The 18,463-nt window shown below is 43.6% G+C and overlaps 2 protein-coding genes across 10 annotated transcripts in view; one reads left to right on the forward strand and one right to left on the reverse strand.

Annotated features, from left to right (window-relative positions):
• The window catches only part of YARS1 (tyrosyl-tRNA synthetase 1), a 29,406-nt gene extending 15,241 nt beyond the window's left edge, over nt 1-14,165 (reverse strand). Inside the window, exons 1-5 of one of the 2 annotated variants that reach the window (XM_030327209.1) lie at nt 13,992-14,165; nt 10,822-10,968; nt 10,507-10,682; nt 5,140-5,269; nt 2,721-2,801 (exon numbers count right to left, since the gene is read on the reverse strand). In XM_030327209.1, the coding sequence (XP_030183069.1) occupies nt 2,721-2,801; nt 5,140-5,269; nt 10,507-10,682; nt 10,822-10,968; nt 13,992-14,156 (699 nt within the window). In that variant the 5' untranslated portion in view covers nt 14,157-14,165. Of the gene's footprint in view, nt 1-2,720; nt 2,802-5,139; nt 5,270-10,506; nt 10,683-10,821; nt 11,029-13,991 lie in introns of both variants that reach the window. The other variant, XM_030327210.1, reaches the window with a different exon arrangement.
• The window catches only part of LOC115521775 (S100P binding protein), a 48,460-nt gene continuing 33,652 nt past the window's right edge, over nt 3,656-18,463 (forward strand). For 2 of the 8 annotated variants that reach the window (XM_030327218.1, XM_032594249.1), the window contains exon 1: nt 14,423-14,495. The gene's annotated coding sequence lies outside the window, so the exon portion shown is untranslated. Of the gene's footprint in view, nt 3,924-14,422; nt 14,520-18,463 lie in introns of those variants that run through there. The other 6 variants (XM_030327217.2, XM_030327219.2, XM_032594250.1 and 3 more) reach the window with 6 other exon arrangements.

Here is an 18,463-nt window from a genome sequence, read left to right on the forward strand (position 1 = left end):
AGGAGACACAGAATCCAAAACAGGCTCCAGGCTCTGAGCTGTCAGCACAGAGCCCAACGCAGGGGGTAAACTCATGAATCACGAGATCATGACCTATGCCAAAGTCAGACACTTAACAGACTGAGCCAGCCAGGTGCCCCTCTACTGCATATTCTTCTTCATGTTTTGTGCAGCCCTTAAAAAATATAAAAACCTTTCTAAGAGCTTGTGAGTCACACAAAAAACAAGCCATAGGTCACATCTCTGTTAGAATAATAAAAGTAGGTTCAACCAAAAACTTAATAGACAAGATAAAATAGAATAATGTGAAATACCTAATTAAAAAATTGACATTGTAAGCATTCCCCATTCATTAAATACACCCCAAAACCATAAGCCGGTCAGAGAAAGATAAATACCACATGACTTCACATACATGTGGAATTTTTTATTTAAAAAAAAAAAATTTTTTTTTAACGTTTATTTAGTTTTGAGAGAGAGAGACAAGAGACAGAGCCCAAATGGGGGAGAGGCAGAAAGGAGACACAGAATCCAAAGCAGGCTCTAGGCTCTGAGCTGTCAGCACAGAGCCGAACGTGGGGCTTGAACTCACAAACTACGAGATCATGACCTGAGCTGAAGTTGACTGCTTAACTGGACTGAGCCACCCAGGTGCCCCAACCCATATGTGGAATTTAAGAAACAAAACAAATGAGCAAAGGAAAAAAAAAGGTGTGTGGGGGGGGTGGAGAGTCAAACCTAGAACACCCCTAACTATACAGAACTGATGGTTACCAGAGGGGAGGTGGGTGGGGGCCTGGGGGAATGCACTGAGTCATCTATAGAACTGGTGAATCAGTATACTGTGCACCTGAAACTAATATAACACTGCATATTAACTACGCTGGAAATAAAATTAAAAACTTAATAAAAAAGACATCCAAAAACCATTTTAAATACACTATACAATATTCCATTACAAGGAGTTATCATAACATATTTAACCAATCACTTGTCATTGGATAGGAATTTATTTCTAGTTTTTTTAAAAAAGATATTTAAAAAAACTTTATTTGAGAGAGTGCGTGCGAGGGAGAGGGGCAGAGGGAGAGAGAATCTTGTTTTTTTTTTTAAGTTTATTTATCTTGAGAGAGAGACAGAGAGAGCATGCATGCACAAGTGGGGAAGGGACAGAGAGAGATGGAGACAGAGAATCCCAAGCAGGTTCCACAATGTCAGTGCAGAGCTTGATGCAGGGCTCAAACTCACAAACCGTGAGATCATGACCTGAGCCCAAGTTGGATGCTTAACTGAATGAGCCACCCAGGAAGCCAAGAGAGGGAGAATCTTAGGCAGGTTCCACGCTCAGCATGGAGCCCAATGTGGGGCTCAATCCCATGACCCTGGGATCATGACCTGAGCCAAAACTGAGCTGGGCATTCAACTGACTAAGCCACCTAGGCACCCCAGATTTTATTTTTAAGTAGTCTCTACACCCAACATGGGGCTCAAACTTACAACCCTGAGATCAAGAGTTGCACGTTCTACTGACTGAACCAGCCAAGCACTCTTATATCTAGATTTTTCCTTTAAATTGATAATGTGATAAGTACTTTAATATATAACCGAAATTGCACTTTTAAAATTATTTCCTTGGGGTGCCTGGGTGGCTCAGTTGGTTAAGCATATAATTCTTGGTTTCGGCTCAGGTCATGATTTCATGGTTCGTGAGTTCAAGCGGAGCCTGCTTGGGATTGTCTCTCTCTCCCTCTCTCTCTGTCCCTCCCCTGCTCACACACTCTCTCTCTTTCTCAAAATAAATAAACTTAAAAAAAATAAAGAAATAAAATAAAATTATTTCCTTAACATTAATTTGTATAATTATTAGGGCAAACTACCCTTCAGGAATTTACATTTCCACTAACAGTGTTTTCTCCATGCCCTTGCCAAGATGAGGTTTTGAGCAGCTTTCAAAAATACCAACCATTTCTCAATAGTTCTTTTCAACTTACTCACGTTCTTTCCCCAAAAAGAACTAAAGGGTTTGCTCTGATTTCTTCCTTTAAACCCTGCTAAACCTCAACTCAGATGAGTGGTTTATGTAAGATTCACAGCAATACAGACTGAATGCTCTGAGAAAGATCAGTAGTTCTGCCTGGTGGTACCTTTCCCTAGAAACTGCGCTACTAGGGAAGAAGCAAATCCAACAGGTCTGGGGGCAGTTTCCTGGTGGCAGCCAGAGCATGGGCTTTTTTTCCCCCTTTTTTTAATGTTTTATTATTTATTTTTGAGAGACAGAGCGAGTGTGAGTAGGGGGAGGGGCAGAGAGAGAGAGAGGGACAGAGGACCTGAAGGGGGCTCTGTGCTGCTAGCAGAGACCCTGATGCGGGGCTTGAACTCATGAACCGTGAGATCATGACCTGAGCCAAAGCTGGATGCTTAACTGACTGAGCCACCCAGGTGCCCCTACACAGGTTTTTGTTTTTAAAAAAAGATTTTTCTTTTTAAGTAATCTCTGCATCCAACGTGGGGATCAAACTCACAACCCCAAGACCAAGAGTCCCATGCTCCACTTACTGAGCCAGCCAGGTCTGAGTGCTAATTTCTGCTCAGTCGTTAACTGTGTGATAATGGACAACGTTCTTTCTCTGTAGTTATGAGTGGTGGGACTGGGATATTCAGTAAACTGTAACTGCACACCTCTGAGGCACAAAAGAAAAAAAAGAAAAGAGGACACCAACCTTTTCTGCAAAGGTGAAAATCTTTCTCTGATCAACACCTCCAAACTGGGCATCTACTTTCAAATACTCTTCATCTAAGGCCTGTGGGGAAAAAAAAAACACATGAGCACAAACTCCTACTGTATTTCTTCTATATGGATCTGAGAAATCAGAAGCTTGAAATTCATTAGGTTTTTTTCAGAAAGTAAAGCTAGGAAGCAAATAAGCAGCATTCAGCCTCCCTGTTGGCCTCAAGAGCGGGAGAAATGTTTGCTGAATGCCTGTGGTGAATAGTACTCCATGTGGATGTCATGGGGGAAAAAAAGAAGAGCTTCTGCCTTTAAGAAGCTCACAATCCAGTGGGAAGAAGGAGAAGACACAATATGGTTGTGTCAAAGATACAGTGACCAAGGCAGCCTGTGACAAATGTCAGATAATGGCATAAGAATAAAGTGCTGTGAGAGGTCAGGAGAAAAGGGCACTCACTATTAAACTGGTAAGCAAACAGGTATTGTCACTACATGCCAGGCCTAGAACCAGCCCTGTGGACGCAGAGTTGACCCAGACTCTGCCTTTAATAAGCCAATTAAACAGTTGAAAAGAGAGACATGTTAAACAGATAACTTGAGTACAGTATGCGAAGGGCTACCCTGGATGTTCATTCACGGAACAGTGCTAACACAAAGAAAGAAAGAAAGAAAGGCTGATCTCTAGCTGGTCAGACAGGTGGCAGTGAAGGCTTCCTGGAATCAGACTGTGGGCTGAGCTTGGTTTTGAAGAATACATAGATGTTTTTCACCATGCAGCGGAAACAGATGTCAGAGGGCACAGAGGTGTGAAATGTCTAGGGAAATTATGAGTGATTCGGTCTGCAAAAGCACAAACTTCAACGGATGCAGGAAGTGGTTAATGATGGCATCAGAGAAGTAGGGACCCTAAATGTCATGCTAGGGTGCTAGCATCATCCCGGCCCACACCGTAGAAAGACCATACCAGTAAGAGGGCAGACAGAGCACTGAGTGGAGGCCTTTGGATTAGAACAAAGAAAATAGCTAGAAGGCTGCTATGAGAGTCCAGGTAAGAAACAATGCTGAACCAAGTCAGTGGGAATGTAGAACAAGAACAAAGATTTTAAGATTTTAAAGAAGATTTTAAGAAGCAGAATTGATAAAATTTCATGTCTGATTGAATGGAGGGATGAGGAAGAAGGAGAGGAAGAGAAAGGTGAGCAAGCAGGAATAATCTACAACAGCACTGTCTAGTAGAATATTTTGGAATGATGAATATATTCTCTATCTGTGTTGTCCAGTAGGTTAGCCACTAGCTACATGTGGCTTGTGAGCACTGAAATATATGTGAAAGATAGCCAATGTGACTGAAACCTAAAAATTTTAATTATTATTTTATTTTTTAGAAAGAGAGCGCATGAGCAGGGGAGAGGGGCAGAGGGAGACAGAGAGTGTCTTAAGGCGGCTCCACGCTCAGCGCAAGAGCCTAACACAGGGCTCGATCCCACAATCCTGGGATCATAACCTGAGCAGAAACCAAGAGTCAGGCGCTCAACCGACTGAGCCGCCCAGGTGCCCCAATTTTAATTATTTAAAAAAATTTTTTTTGAATTTTGTTATCTTTCTCCTTGTTCATACAAATATAATGTACACACACATGAAATATGATGTGCTTTGTTTAACGGAAAATAGGACCATGCCTGAAATTTATTTTTGCACCTCACTCTGAAATTTTCTTCACTAAAGTGATTATGATTAACACAGAGAAGATGTGTGACATTGCAAAGCATTCTCTGGGAGGTCTGGTCTCTGTGTGTGTCCTGTACTGTGCAGACATGAAAAAACAAACCCATTTACTACATTGTGTAAACAGCCTGGTCATCAGGCCATTTTCAGTCAATAGTCACATCCAGTGTAACTCTGTACAGAAGACTTAGGGTGTGGTTTGTAAGTACGATCTGTAAATAACTGGTATGAATTCCCATGGATACCTGTGTAAATAGATTTGTTGGCTGAAATGTACTTTAAGAAAATATAATATCTGGGGGCACCTGGCTGGCTCAGTTGGTGGAGCGTGTGGCTCTGGATCTCAGGGTTGTGAGTTTAAGCCCCACATTGCGTGTAGAACTAATTTACTTAAAAGAAACAGAAAATTAAAAAATCTGTAAATAAACTGATTTGTAAACTAAAAAAAAAAAAAAAAAAAATGTGTGAGATAAGTAGCATTTTGAAGGACAGATGGGGAGGATCTACAGCTGAGAAGTCAAAGGCTTGCAAGAAAGGGGAGGGGAGGGAGACAGGAAGGAAGGCCCACAGCACAGCCAAGGAACGGCAAGTACATGGACTTAATGGAGGCTGAGAGAGAGGTTTATGACCAATACTTGGAAACAGAGCAGAAAAGGTCACTGGGCGACTCCATCCCTCTTGAGTACCTGCAGTCCAGGATACAGCAGACCACTCAGCAAAGGGTGTTCCACCTGCTTTACCACCTCAGCCCCGGCTTTCTTGGCATCATGTTGTGTGACCACGGAGGAGAGTCTGTACACATCGAGTGTGTACTCTCTGAAGAGGAAAGGAAGAGGGGACAGCTGTGAAACTGGGCCAAGGCCTCACTATGATCCTAAAGCACATTAATTCACTCTCCCATTCCAAGAGAGCATGGCGGCCTGGTAGCTCCTAAAATGTAGTGGTCCATCCTCTTATTCAAAATATCACTCTATTTTTTTTTAAGTTTATTTATTTGAGAGAGAGAGAGAGAGAGAGAGAGAGAGAGAGAGAGAGAGAGGCAGAGAGGGAGAGAATCCCAAGCAGGCTCCATGCTGTAATCACAGAGCCCGATGTGGGATTCAATCTCATGAACTGTGAGATCATGACCTGAGCTGAAATCAAGATTCAGACACCCAATCCTGGTCCATCCTCTTATTCAAAATATCACTCTATTTTTTTTTAAGTTTATTTATTTGAGAGAGAGAGAGAGAGAGAGAGAGAGAGAGGCAGAGAGGGAGAGAATCCCAAGCAGGCTCCACGCTGTAATCACAGAGCCCGATGTGGGATTCAATCTCATGAACTGTGAGATCATGACCTGAGCTGAAATCAAGATTCAGACACCCAACCCACTGAGCCACCCAGGAGCCCCTGAAGGTCTTAATTTTAATTGGAATTCATTTATCTTTTCCTGTGATTTGTGCTTTTGGTGTTTTTGTTGAATCTTCCTTGCCCTGAGATTATAAGATAGTCTTACATATGTACAGTCTTTTTATGTTTTATAGTTTGGCCTTTACAGTTAAATCTCTAATCCTCTTGGAACGGAGGGATCAATTTTTTCCCCATATGGGTAACTAATTGTTTTGCACCATTTTTTCTTAAAAAGTATATTCTTTCTCTGCTGATCTGCAATGCCAGCTCTGTCATAAATTAAGTTTCCATGTATATGAGGATCTATTTCAGAATTCTCTATTCTGTTCCAGTGGTTATTACTCTATCCTCATGTTATATAAATGACAAAGGATTTGCTAGGAATGCAAAGGATTTGCCAGGAATTCATAAGGAACTCCTAAAAAAAAGAAAGGAAAATGGGCTACTTGCAAAGATACTTCACAGACAAGGAAACAAAAATGGCCAAAAAAGACATGAAAATAACTTTTTTCAGATAAATATTTTCAAGTATTTTACTCCTACACTTCAATGGTAGTTCAGGTAGGCACAGATTTTTTAGGCTGTAAATTGGTTTCCTTCAGAATCTTATTTTATTTTTCATTCATTCACTCACTCACTCACTCACTCACTCACTCATTCATTCATTCAGAGCATGTGAGCAGGGGAGGGGCAGAGCAACAGGGACAGACAGAATCCCAAGCAGGCTCTGCACTTTCAGCACGGAGCCCAATGCAGGGCTCTAACTCATAAACCGTGAGATCCTGACCTGAGCTGAAATCAAGGGTCAGATGCTCAAACAACTGAGGCACCCAGGCACCCCTAACATGCTAGGTTTTAAGACTCATCTAGAGGGACACCTGGGTGGCTTAGTTGGTTTGGTATCTGACCCTTGAGTTTGGCTCAGGTCATGATCCCAGGGTTGTGGGATCGAGCCCCACATCGGGCTCTGCATTGGAGCCTGCTTAGGATTCTCCTTCTCTCTCCCCTTCTGTCCCTCTCTCCCACTTACCTGTGAGCACGCAGTCTTTCTCTCTCTCTTAAAATAAACAAATAAACAAATAAACACTAGCATGATATAGATTAATTAGCAGTACTAAAAAAATTTTTTTTGAAGTCTACTTATTTATTTTGAGAGACAGAGCAAGCAGGGAAGGGTGGAGAAAGACAGAGAAGAGAGAGAATCCCAAGCAGGCTCAGCACTGCCTTCGTGGAGCCAGGTGTGGGGCTTGAACTCACAAACTGTGAGATCATGACCTAAGCTGAAACCAAGAGTCGGACGCTTAACCGACTGAGCCACTGAGGTGCCCCAGCAGTTTTTTAAGGGCATCTTAGATTAATTGAAATAGTGTCTTTTTTTTTTTTTAAAGATTTTATTTTTAAGTAATTCTACACCCAAAATGGAGATGGAATTCACAACCCTGAGACCAAGGGTTGCATGCTCCATGGGCTGAGCCAGCCAGGTACCCCTGAAATACAGGATCTTTGTATTCTCACTTTTGTTTGGTTTCTGGCCACTGAGTATTCTTGACTAATTTTTCAATCTACTGATCTGAAGCATTCAGGAAATGTAAAAAATATTTTATCCAGCATTTTTTAGTTGATTTCAGCAGTAAGGCTGGTCAGAGTACCTAGTGTGACAGACTGCTGGAAACAAAAGTCCTTATCCACATCTCAAACACTCTTACAGTTTTTCTGTCCATCTCTCTAGGCTGTATTCTAGGCGAATCTCTAGTTTTCTCTTCAACTTTATTCAGTCTAGAGTTGATGCCTTCTATTGAAGGCTGGTTTGTGGGGCTTTTTTGCTTTTTTAAAGTTTATTTATTTACAATCTCAACATCCAACATGGGGCTTCAACTCATGACCCCAAAATAAAGAGTCACCTGCTCTTCTGCCTGAGCCAGTCAGGTGCCCCTGTGGGGTTTTTTGTTTTGGTTTGGTTTGGCATTAATGACTAATTTTTACATTTCTAAGATTTCTAAATGATTCTTTTTATTTCTATACATTCATTTTCATTTCTGCCTCTGTTTTATAATTTCCTTTTTAAAAATGGATGTTATTCCTTAGCATGTTAGATCTATGTCTTTTTGTAAATATCACAGATAGAACACTCAAAAATGGTGGGCAGCTTGGTTTAATTCTTGGTATGCTTATATTCTAATCTCCATAGGCCTGAAGTTTGATAAAAGTCCCTAAAGACCCAGGCAGGTGACTAATAGTGCCCCCATTCCCTGGCTCTACTCTCCTTGATAGGTAGGGATGGGAATAGGAAAAGGGGAAAAGCGTTACTTTATGCTTTGGCTTTAAGCAGTAAGCCTGGTTTGTCCCCACTGCCAGCTTCTTGCCTGGAGCCCAGCAAACCTGTAACTTCAGCCCAACTCACCAATTTGCATTTCAATTCTGTTTCTCTTACCACAGAGATGTTTGGCTTGTTTTTGAACCTGGCTATGTCCTTTGTTTTGTTTTGTTTTTTTTAATGTTTTTATCATTGCTGTTGTCTGGAACAGAGGGAGTGCATCAAAGTGCACACTTACAAAGCCATCTTTCTTTGAAGTCACTTTTGTATATACAAAAAGATCAAGTGACTTTGAAGCAAGGTAGCTTTATTTATTTATCCCATCTCCTCCTACCCCAAATTCTGTTCAATTCTAGAATAAAAACCTTGCCTGAATCCTTCACTGTTATGATCCCGGTACCTAGAACAGAGTCTGGCATATAGTAAGAACTCAATAAGTGTTTGCATGACTCCTTTCTTCACCTTCTTCAGGTCTTGGTCTAATATCTTCTTATCATAGAAGTCTTCTCTAACCACTCTATTCAAACAGAAACCCCCCACTCACCAAGAACTTTCTCTCCCCCACTCACCTGCTTTGCAGCACCTATCACCATCTGACACACTATATATACGTTACTCGCTCATTTGTTGTTTTTGGCTGTATCCCCTTGCTTAAACATAAGGCCCGTTAAGATAGGGGTTTTTGTTTTAGTTTACTTCTGTACACCCAGGACCCAGAACAGGGTTTCCCATCTAGTAAGTGCTTCATAAATATCTGTAGAATAAATGTAGATATAAACGGAATCTCAGGCGCTCTACTGAAACTGTGGATTCAAACATCTGTGTACGTTAGAGTGTTATGTGCCTTATTTGAAACTTTAAATGTTCAAAGTGAGGAAGGATAAAGAAAATTATGATCGGGGCGCCTGGGTGGCTTGGTCGGTTAAGCGTCCGACTTCGGCTCAGGTCATGATCTCACGGTCCGTGAGTTTGAGCCCCGCGTCGGGCTCTGTGCTGACAGCTCGGAGCCTGGAGCCTGTTTCGGATTCTGTGTCTCCCTCTCTCTCTGCCCCTCCCCTGTTCATGCTCTGTCTCTCTCTGTCTCAAAAATAAATAAACGTTAAAAAAAAAAAAAAGAAAATTATGATCAATGAAGTAAAAAGAGAAATGAACTTGTAAGCAAGAGATCTGCGCTCACCTCCTGGCTCTTCTACTTACTGAAAGTATACACTTGAGAAAGTTAAATCTGCATGTGTTTCCTTATCTGTGAAATAGGACATACCAATGCTTACCTTAAAAAGTTGTTCTGGGGTGCCTGGGTGGCTCAGTTGGTTAAGTGCCCGACTTCGGCTCAGGTCATGATCTCACGGTTCATGAATTCGAGCCCCACATCAGGCTCTGTGCTGACAGCTTCGAGCCTGGACCCTGCTTTGGATTCTATGTCTCCCTCTCTCTCTGCCCCTCCCCTGCTCATACTCTGTGTCTCTCTCTCTCAAAAATAAACATTAAAAAATTAAAAAAAAAAAAAAAAAGTTGTTCTAAGGGTTCACATGCAAAAGTGACCAGTAGAGTGATACATAGTTTAATTGAGGTTTTAAAAATTAAAAAAAAATATGGAGATTATGAGGCGGCATGGAGAAACGACTTAGGAAATAAATTAAGTTAAAAATATTAGGACAGGGGCGCCTGGGTGGCGCAGTCGGTTAAGCGTCCGACTTCAGCCAGGTCACGATCTCGCGGTCCGTGAGTTCGAGCCCTGCGTCGGGCTCTGGGCTGATGGCTCAGAGCCTGGAGCCTGTTTCTGGTTCTGTGTCTCCCTCTCTCTCTGCCCCTCCCCCATTCGTGCTCTGTCTCTCTCTGTCCCAAAAATAAATAAACGTTGAAAAAAAAATTAAAAAAAAAAAAAATTAGGACAGAAAAATTGTATCTCTGCTAATATTACAAGTATGAATAAAATTGATAAAAGTATGAAGCAGTAAAAATTGTTGGGGAGGTGAGAAACAAGTGAAATATTTTTCTTTCACATTCATTTTATCATTATTTGCTAAGGCTGGAGGCTGGAAGGAAAAAGGGAGGCTGAATTGTTTATCGATTCATCTCTCCTCCATATGCTGGGAGCCCAGCAAGGCCAAGGACTTTGCTTTGGTTACATTTGTATCTCCAGCAAAATGGATAGTACACAGGCCTTCACAAGTCAGTACATTTTTGATGGATGAGTTAAGAGGACAAAGAGTATAAATTTTTTAATGGCTTTTAATTGGTAGCGCCAAAGCACTGCTAATCCAAATTTATAGAGTGCCTGGACTCCACAGGACCTGTAATTAGCTAGAAGCATGAGAGCCACAAGGAGGGTGGATGATCCAGAACTTACTTGCTGAGCTGGTAATCAGTGCCTTTGACGAACCTGAGCTTCTCCAAGGGCACACCAATGCTCTCCAGCATTGCCTTGATCACATTCTCATAGTAGCTGGTTCGGAGTTCTAGAAGTTCCCATGGGGCTTTCATGTTATCCAGGTAAGCGTGAAGGTCCGCAAACAGAATCGTTACCTGGACATAACAGACGAGGAACCGCCAAAATGTTATTCTGTCCAAGTCCCTCCAAACACCCCTCTTTCCCCTGCCCTTGTTAAATCTCTTTCTTGGCCATTCCCCAGGGAACTCCTTGATTTATAACCTTACTTCTTACCTCACATCCTGCTTTCAGGAAGTCTGCAATCTTAGACATAGGCACGAAGTAAGCCACGTGTGGCTTGCCTGTGGTTGCTGTTCCCCAATAAACTTTAAGCTCCCGCTCCTTGAGTATCTCCTTCAGCTTGTCTTCCCCCAGAACCTCCTGTTGTGGAAGCAGAAGAGCTGGTTTAATGCTGGTGCCCCACCTTGCTCATCCTTTACCCTGTGGCAAGGAAAACAGAAGCATGTGTCATTGGGGGGTCTAAGCTCAGAGCCAGCAGGGAGGTCCAGCCATGCTCTCAGTGTCAAGTGACAGTCAACCTAAGTTGGTGCTGTTGCCAGTGAAATGCCACCACATTAGAAAACTGGACACGTCCCTACCTGCATGATCCCTTCCATCTACTCTAACTCATGTTCCTTCCTTTCATCGTCAACTTCTTGAAATAGCTGTCTCTTCTTCTGGTCTTTATCCCATGTTGCTAAATTCAATGAAAACTTTTTAGTCCTCACTCCCTCCCGGAACACTCTTCTCTTTTGGTCCTCCTCTATTTTATTCTCTTAGTTGTCCTCCTACTTCTTTGGCTGATGGCTCAGATTTCTTGGCAGCGGTTCTTCTTCCTAATCATTAAATATTAGCAATCCTGGGGCACCTGAGTGGCTCAGTCAGTTAAGTGTCTCATTTCGGCTCAGGTTCTCATGGTTCATGAGTTCGAGCTCCACTTTGGGCTCTGTGCTGATAGCTCTGAGCCTGGAACCTACTTCGGATTCTGTGTCTCCCTCGCTTTCTGCCCCTCCCCCGCTCGCGTGAGTGTGTGCGCGCTCTCTCTCCCTCTCTCAAAAATAAACATTGGAAAAAAATTTTAAAAAATTAGCAATCCTTGCAGCCCTATCTCTTCTCTTCTTACTCTACATTCTCCCTAACTGATCCCTTTCGAGTTGCTTCAGTTACTACTCATGAGCTACTAACGACCAAATTTCCTGCTCATACCCATATATAGAACAGTGTACTTGTTATCAACCCAGTTAATTCAAACTCAGCATGTTCAAAATTAACCTCATGCTCTCACCTTCCCACCTCACTCCCCACCCATCTTTTTCATTTATAGTTTCACCCCAGCGCAGTAAATGGTAACTATCATTCACCAAGTTGCCTAAGTTACCCCAAAGCTCCTAAATCCTCCTCCTCTCTGCCTCCATCGCACTTCCCTGGTCTAGGCCATCAGCTCATACCAGGACTACTGTAAACAGCTTTCTAACAGCTTGCTCTCTCCAGCCCATGTTCCAGAAAGCAGCCAGAGAGATCTTTAAAACTCAAAACTTGATTAACTTGTTCACCTATTTAGATACTGTAATGATTTCCTTTTGCCCTAAGACAGTATTGGAAAAATCCTTATAGGTCAATATGCTGCTAATAAAAGAGATCTTAGTGTCTCTTCAACGGATGGTTTGGGGAGGCTGTTGGAAGCCATGAAAGACAAAAACTGTTTTGCTGGTTTGAATCACCTGTTAGCAGGACTTATTAAAATCCTGTTTCAAGGTGGCTGGATGGTGGATCCTGCATTCTCCAAGCCCCTGACTATTTGGACACTTGGAGAGTTCTTGCCACAAGGTCATATTACTTACTCTTGAAAACCTGAGTGAGTCATTGCCATTAGCTCTATTTATGCCTTGTCCCCAACCAGTATTATTTTGTGGAAAGAGACTAGGACAAAGGATCTGGCTAAGAGGAAGCATGCAAAAATTACCGATTGAGATCAAGTTACGAGTAGAAAGAACCCAAATGTCCACCAACTGACGAATGGAGAAACCAAATGTGATATATCCACATAATGAAATATTTCTCAGCCGTAATAAGAAAATTCTGATAGGTGTGACAACATGGATGAACTCTGAAAACATGCTAAGTCAAAGAAATGAGACATAAAAAGCCACATATTACATGGTCCCATTCATATGGAATGTCCAGAATAGGCAAATTAGAGACGTAAAGTAGATTAGTGTTTCCCTATGGCTGCGGGGAGTGGGAAATGGGCAGTGATTGCCAGTGGGTACAGGTTTTATTTTGGTGATGAAAAAGTTCTGGAATCAGATAGTGGTGATAATTGTACAACCTTGTGACTATACTAAAACCCACTGAATAGTATACTTTAAAAGAATGAATTTTAGGGTCTGTGAATTGTATCTCAAAAAAGGTAAAAAAAACCCAAACTGTGGCTGAACCAATGTATCACTGCTTTTAGAATAAACTCCAATTTTAAGCATAACTTGCAAGGCCTTCATAACCTGGTTCCTCCTTACCCCTTCTCAACAAACAAGTAAAATATATAGTACGTCAGATGGTGATAAGTTATATGGAGAAACAACAAAGAAAAAAGTTAGAACAAGGGATGAGACAGTTCTGGTGGCAGGGGGTTTGTTATTTAAATGAAGTGGTCAGGAGAGGCCTTCCTGATAATGTGACAATAGTCAGAGGCCTGAAGGAGGTAAAGAAATCAGCAATATAAATATTTATTAAGGGTTTCATCTGCACTTTGCTTATCCTACTCCTGCGAATTTAGCCTTCTCTCTGAACCAGTGTTCTTTCTCCCCTCTGGGTCTTGACCTGGGTTCTTACCTAAAATGCTCCCCGACCCATTCTTCTTCTGGTTAACTTCTACTCCCGCAGTTCCTGGAAACAGCAGGAACAGATGTGGAGTGAAGTGATTTGCATCGCCAAGGCGCAGTTCAGAGATCACTTCCTCAGCCTTCCCTGACACTGCCCCAGTCCTCTCCCCTAAATTCCTCCCAAAGCTCCACGGATAGGACTTGACAGTCCTTGTTTCAACTGTAACTAAGTGCCTGAATTATGGGTTATTCTTAACGTCTGATTCCCTCCAGACAAGCCCTGGGAGGGCAGGGCCCTGACGTATCGCCTGGCACATAACAGGGTGGGTGGGGTGGCAGTCCTAGATTCAAAGCTTGGCTCAATACAAGGTGACTGCACACAGGTGAGCCCACTGTCATTTCTGTGGGACCCAGATGACTGCTGCTTGACTGAACGACTGACCGACCAACCAGCAGTCTCTCTGAATTGCCTCGGTGCGGAACCCCCGACCCCACACAGTTAGGACCCTGTAGTGGCACTCAGGGTCACTGGACCTCGAGCCCCCAGTCCTTGACAGCGCATTTCCAACCCCGAGGCCCTACCTGCAGGTTCCGGGTGATAAGGTGCAGCTTCTCTTCAGGGCTCGGAGCGTCCCCCATGGCACCGTCGCCCCTGCTTCCCGCGCTCAGGCCGGCACCGCGCCGCTTCCTCGGTCGCCGCCGCCGCCGCGTGCCGGGAAGTGGCACGCGGGCCCAGTTAGGTTGCATCAGCTGAGCTCGTCGCTCGGCTTGCTCGGCCTGGACCCTTCGCCTGAGAGCAGCCAGGGAAGAGTCAGGAGCAGCTGAGAGTCGAGCGGGTCGATGAGACGAGAAGGGGAGGAGCCAGTAGGCAGGATAGGCGGTACGGGGGCGGGGTCGCCGCGCCTGCGCGGGGCACAACCCCCTGAGGGGCGGGGCGGCTTCCTGCCAATCACTGCCTGTTTGCCCTCCCCCTTGCGCTGGCCCGGTTGGCTAGGGGTGGGGGAGGTCGGGGAGGGGGCGATAAAATGGCGCAGGGGGCGGAGTGAGGCGCAGTCGTTCGCACAGGCTTCGGCCCCGCTTCCGGAGGTGAAGAGCAGGAGGGATGAAGGGGTCAGCGTTCCCGGCTGGGAGGGGGGATGGGGGCGCCTGTTGCTTCTCCAGGGGGCCGTACATGTCTGTCCACCCTGTTGAAGGGTTGGGAGGCCTTCGCCCTGCTGGGAAAGGGCTCGTTGTCGTTCCTGAGGTGATGGCGGCGGGAGGGGGAGTGTCCCTGCGCCCCACCTCCACGTCGGCTGGCGACAGATGCCCCTCACCCTGCTGAGGAAGAGGGAGGCTGTTGGGTCACCTGCGAGACGGAGAGCGCCGTCCGTCTCCCTGCCCAGTGGGGGTGGGAGGATGGGTGTGTTAGGTGGGTTGGGGGTGCTGCTGCTCCATGCCCCACTTGGGGGGCTGTTGCTAGGGAGAAGATCGTGGTCTTACAGCAGCCCCTTAAGGGCGGAGGAGAGGATGACCCACCCCTAGGGCTGGCGGGGCGTGGGTCCCGCGGAAGTGTGGGTGTGGGTGGTCACTATCAGGGTGAGGGGTGCACCACCGAGGCCTGCGGAGGAGGTCGGTTTGGCCCCTCCGGGGGGAGGGGCGCGGAGCAAGCCCGCGCTTCTCCCGCCTTCCACCGGGAGGCGGGAGTTTCTTGGTGTTTTCGGGGGAGGGAAGAAGGGAAGAAGGGAAGAGAGAAGGCCCAGCCCCAAGGGCGATGCTGTGCTGGGGCCGTTGCATTCGTAAGGAAGAGCAGGGGGAGCCCAAGTAGTGTCCTACGAAGGGTGGACTTGGGCCCGGAGGGGTTCTCGGGACTGGTGGTGCTACGTGTTCTTTCTTGGGCGGAGGGAGGGTAGTTGGCACCGCAGCGGGGGCCCCGGAGAAGGGAAAGAAGTGATTGAATTGCTCACCTGCTGCCCCACCCTGATCTCCAGTTTCTTCTGGATTTGTTAGAGGCTGCGATCTTTGGCAATCCTGCCTAAATTAGTTTAAAAACATTTTCTTCTAAAGAAGAAACCTGTTGCTGCATTTTTTTAATATTTAGTTTTTATGCCCCTGTGGGATGAGAGTCCTGGAATCCATATCTAGTGAAATGTTAACCTAAAGCAGAGATTTCCAGCCCTAGGTTGTTTTTCTGTCCTACGGTGTTTCCAGTTACTTCAAAGGAAGTTGCAGAATTCTTACAGATAATTTCAGTTCACTTTGATTTTGTTTAAATGTTATGCCCATTTTATAGAGAGATAAAGCCTAGTGAGTGTCTTTTGTGCCACGTGCCTCACATGTATTGGATATGGGAAAGGTTGGAAATCAAAGGCCTGTCCCTTGGAAATATTCTTTGCTCTTGGCCATAGCTTGGTAATGGTCTTGGTTTTAGAACCTTGAAAGAGGGATATGGGGTTGTGTCTGGTGTTGCAGTTTTAGTGGCCTGAATAAAATAAGGCTCTGTGCTTTAAGGCAATAGGTTTTCTTAGGTACGATAAAAATAGAAAGGGAACCAGTTTCTGAGGTTGCAGCTAGGTGGTTAGAGAACAGAGCGAGGGGGTGGTAAACTGAAGTGTGAAGAAGGGGGTGGACAGGTGAGAGAGACATGGAAGGACAGAATAGGGTCACAGAAGGGATGGGGAGCAGAGGAATAAGAGACAGACTTGGAGATGGGAAAAATACTCTTCCCTTAAAAATAAAGAGATCTCATTTTAGGTGGCAGTTACAAAGCAAGTGCCAAGAAAGTCAGCTAATGGTAGAATGGCAGACAGAGAAGTACTAAGGCCGTCTTGTGGAACTTCATTTTAGAACTTAATTTTATCTGAGTTTTTTTTCCCCCCACCTCTTGCAAATTCATTAAATACCAACTTTCATTAGTATAGGGCTTTTAGGTTTAGAGTGCTTTCATAAACATCCCCTCATTTGATCTTCATAATCGGTGTTTGAAGTTAACAGTGTATAATTATCCCCCATTTTTCAGATGAGTGTTCTCATCTGTATTGAGGTTCAGAGACTTTCAGTGACTTGCGGAGGTCTCTGAATTTTAGTGCAGTTCCTCTATACAAGACACTTCAGTAACCATTAATTTGCAGGATTTGCCTGATATTTCAGACGTGCACACAGCCTGGTCTTTAATTCAGTGGCAATATGGTTGAATGCTGGGTTAAACTAGAAGAGATTAGAGTATACTGGATAATTTCTTAACAAGCAAGGACCTAGGGGGAGTTCTCTATTAGATTAGCACTCTTTCCTACCATTTCTATGCTTCCTTAAGATTCTCTAAGGGTCAGGGAGGTGATGATGTGGGATGAAATAGAAACTATAGCCAGTACTTATTTAGCTTTTCCATTGTGCTTCTATTGTGCTAAGTGCTCTATGTTCACGGTCTCATTTAATTCTGGCAACAACACTATGAGGTAGCTACTGTGATGGTCTCTATTGTACAGAAGAGGACATTTGAAACTTCAAAATGTAATCATTGTCTTTCTCCACTGGCTTCTTAATTTAGAAATATTTTTATTCAATATTTTAAGCATATGAAATTTGTAGGAAGTAACAAAATAATACCATTATGCACACCATTCAGCTTTATCTTTCTTATTGATGTAGGCAAGCTGAATCTGAGGACTCAGAGGGGTCTGAGGCTCAAGAGAGTCCTTGGCTTAGTTCAGGATAGAAATCAAATGTGAGCCAGGAGGAAGTGAGAACAGAGTTCATTGAATAGTGTAAGTGAGAGAGTAGAGCAGATGGAGTGTCTGGGAGACTTGGAAGAGGAAAAGTGAGTCTCGCTGTCACTTGGGGTTATGAATTTATATTGGAAGGGGGTCCAGGGTGCATATTCTTTCAAGAACCCAACATAGCCTCTGATCAAAAGTGAGTGTCAGAAGAACAATAGGTGTTATTCCATAAATTACCAAAGGGAGGGGGCAACATTGATGCCAGTGTTGGCCAAGGTTTGGAGCTAATGCCCTGGAACATGTTTGGGATCCAGTTGTCTTAGATGTTATCAGGTGTTTCAGGGCCTAGGATGGAACTTAGAGGAATGATTAACTTTCTTGCCTCCCCCTTGGAATGGGAACATAGCTTCCTTTATTTTACTTTCATTATGTTGCCATATTTTTTTTTAAGTAGTTTCTACACACCCAACATGGGGCTCGAATTCATGACCCCAAGATCAAGAGTCTCAAGGTCTACTGACTGAGCCAGCCAGGCACCCTTCGCCATATTTCTTGGAGGTCTTTTTGTTATTTATTTATTTATTTATTTATCTATTTATTTTTTAAGAAGTAAAACATTACAGATAGAATTGAAGGTGCTCATGCCCCCTTGACCTTCCTCTTCCCTCTCTACCACCAGAAGTAACCACTATCCTGAATTTTGTGCTTCCTAGTCCCATGCATATTTTTATAATTTAATGATATATGTGTGTGTCCATACACTATCTGGTATTGTTTCTTTAACAAATTGCAAGGAAAAAAAGATGGGGAACCTATAGATTAAAATATAAAACATGTCAGCCAATTGCAGTGTGTGGACTTATATGGAAACCGATTTTTTTCAATCTTAAAAAATAAGACATTTATAAAATAATTGGAAACCTGAACCATGTATTTTATGATAAGGAATTCCTGTTATTTACAGATGAAATGATGTGATGCCTGGGATTTGCTTCAAAATAATCCAGTAAAGGGGGGAAGTGGATGGGACAAGATTTACTATGGGCTGATAGTTGTTGGGGCTGAGTGGTGGATCTATGAGAGTTTGTTATACTGTTGTGATTTTTGTATATGTTTTAAGTTATGTATAATAAAAAGCATTTTTAATGAGGAAATAAAATTGTGAAGAGAATGATTTGTGCAAGTTAAAAATTATCTGTATATTGTATTGTTTTGCATAATTTTGCTCCCAAACCTATTGGAACATTCTCTGAAAGAAACTCAGAAGAGCCAGCTCTGTGCTTCTGGATGTCATGTAGTATAGGGATTGATGTTTTCAGTTCTTGTGAAGGATATTGATCCTATGTGTGCACAGTAAAGCTT

This window comes from Lynx canadensis, chromosome C1, assembly GCF_007474595.2.
Source record: "Lynx canadensis isolate LIC74 chromosome C1, mLynCan4.pri.v2, whole genome shotgun sequence".
NCBI lineage: Eukaryota > Metazoa > Chordata > Mammalia > Carnivora > Felidae > Lynx > Lynx canadensis.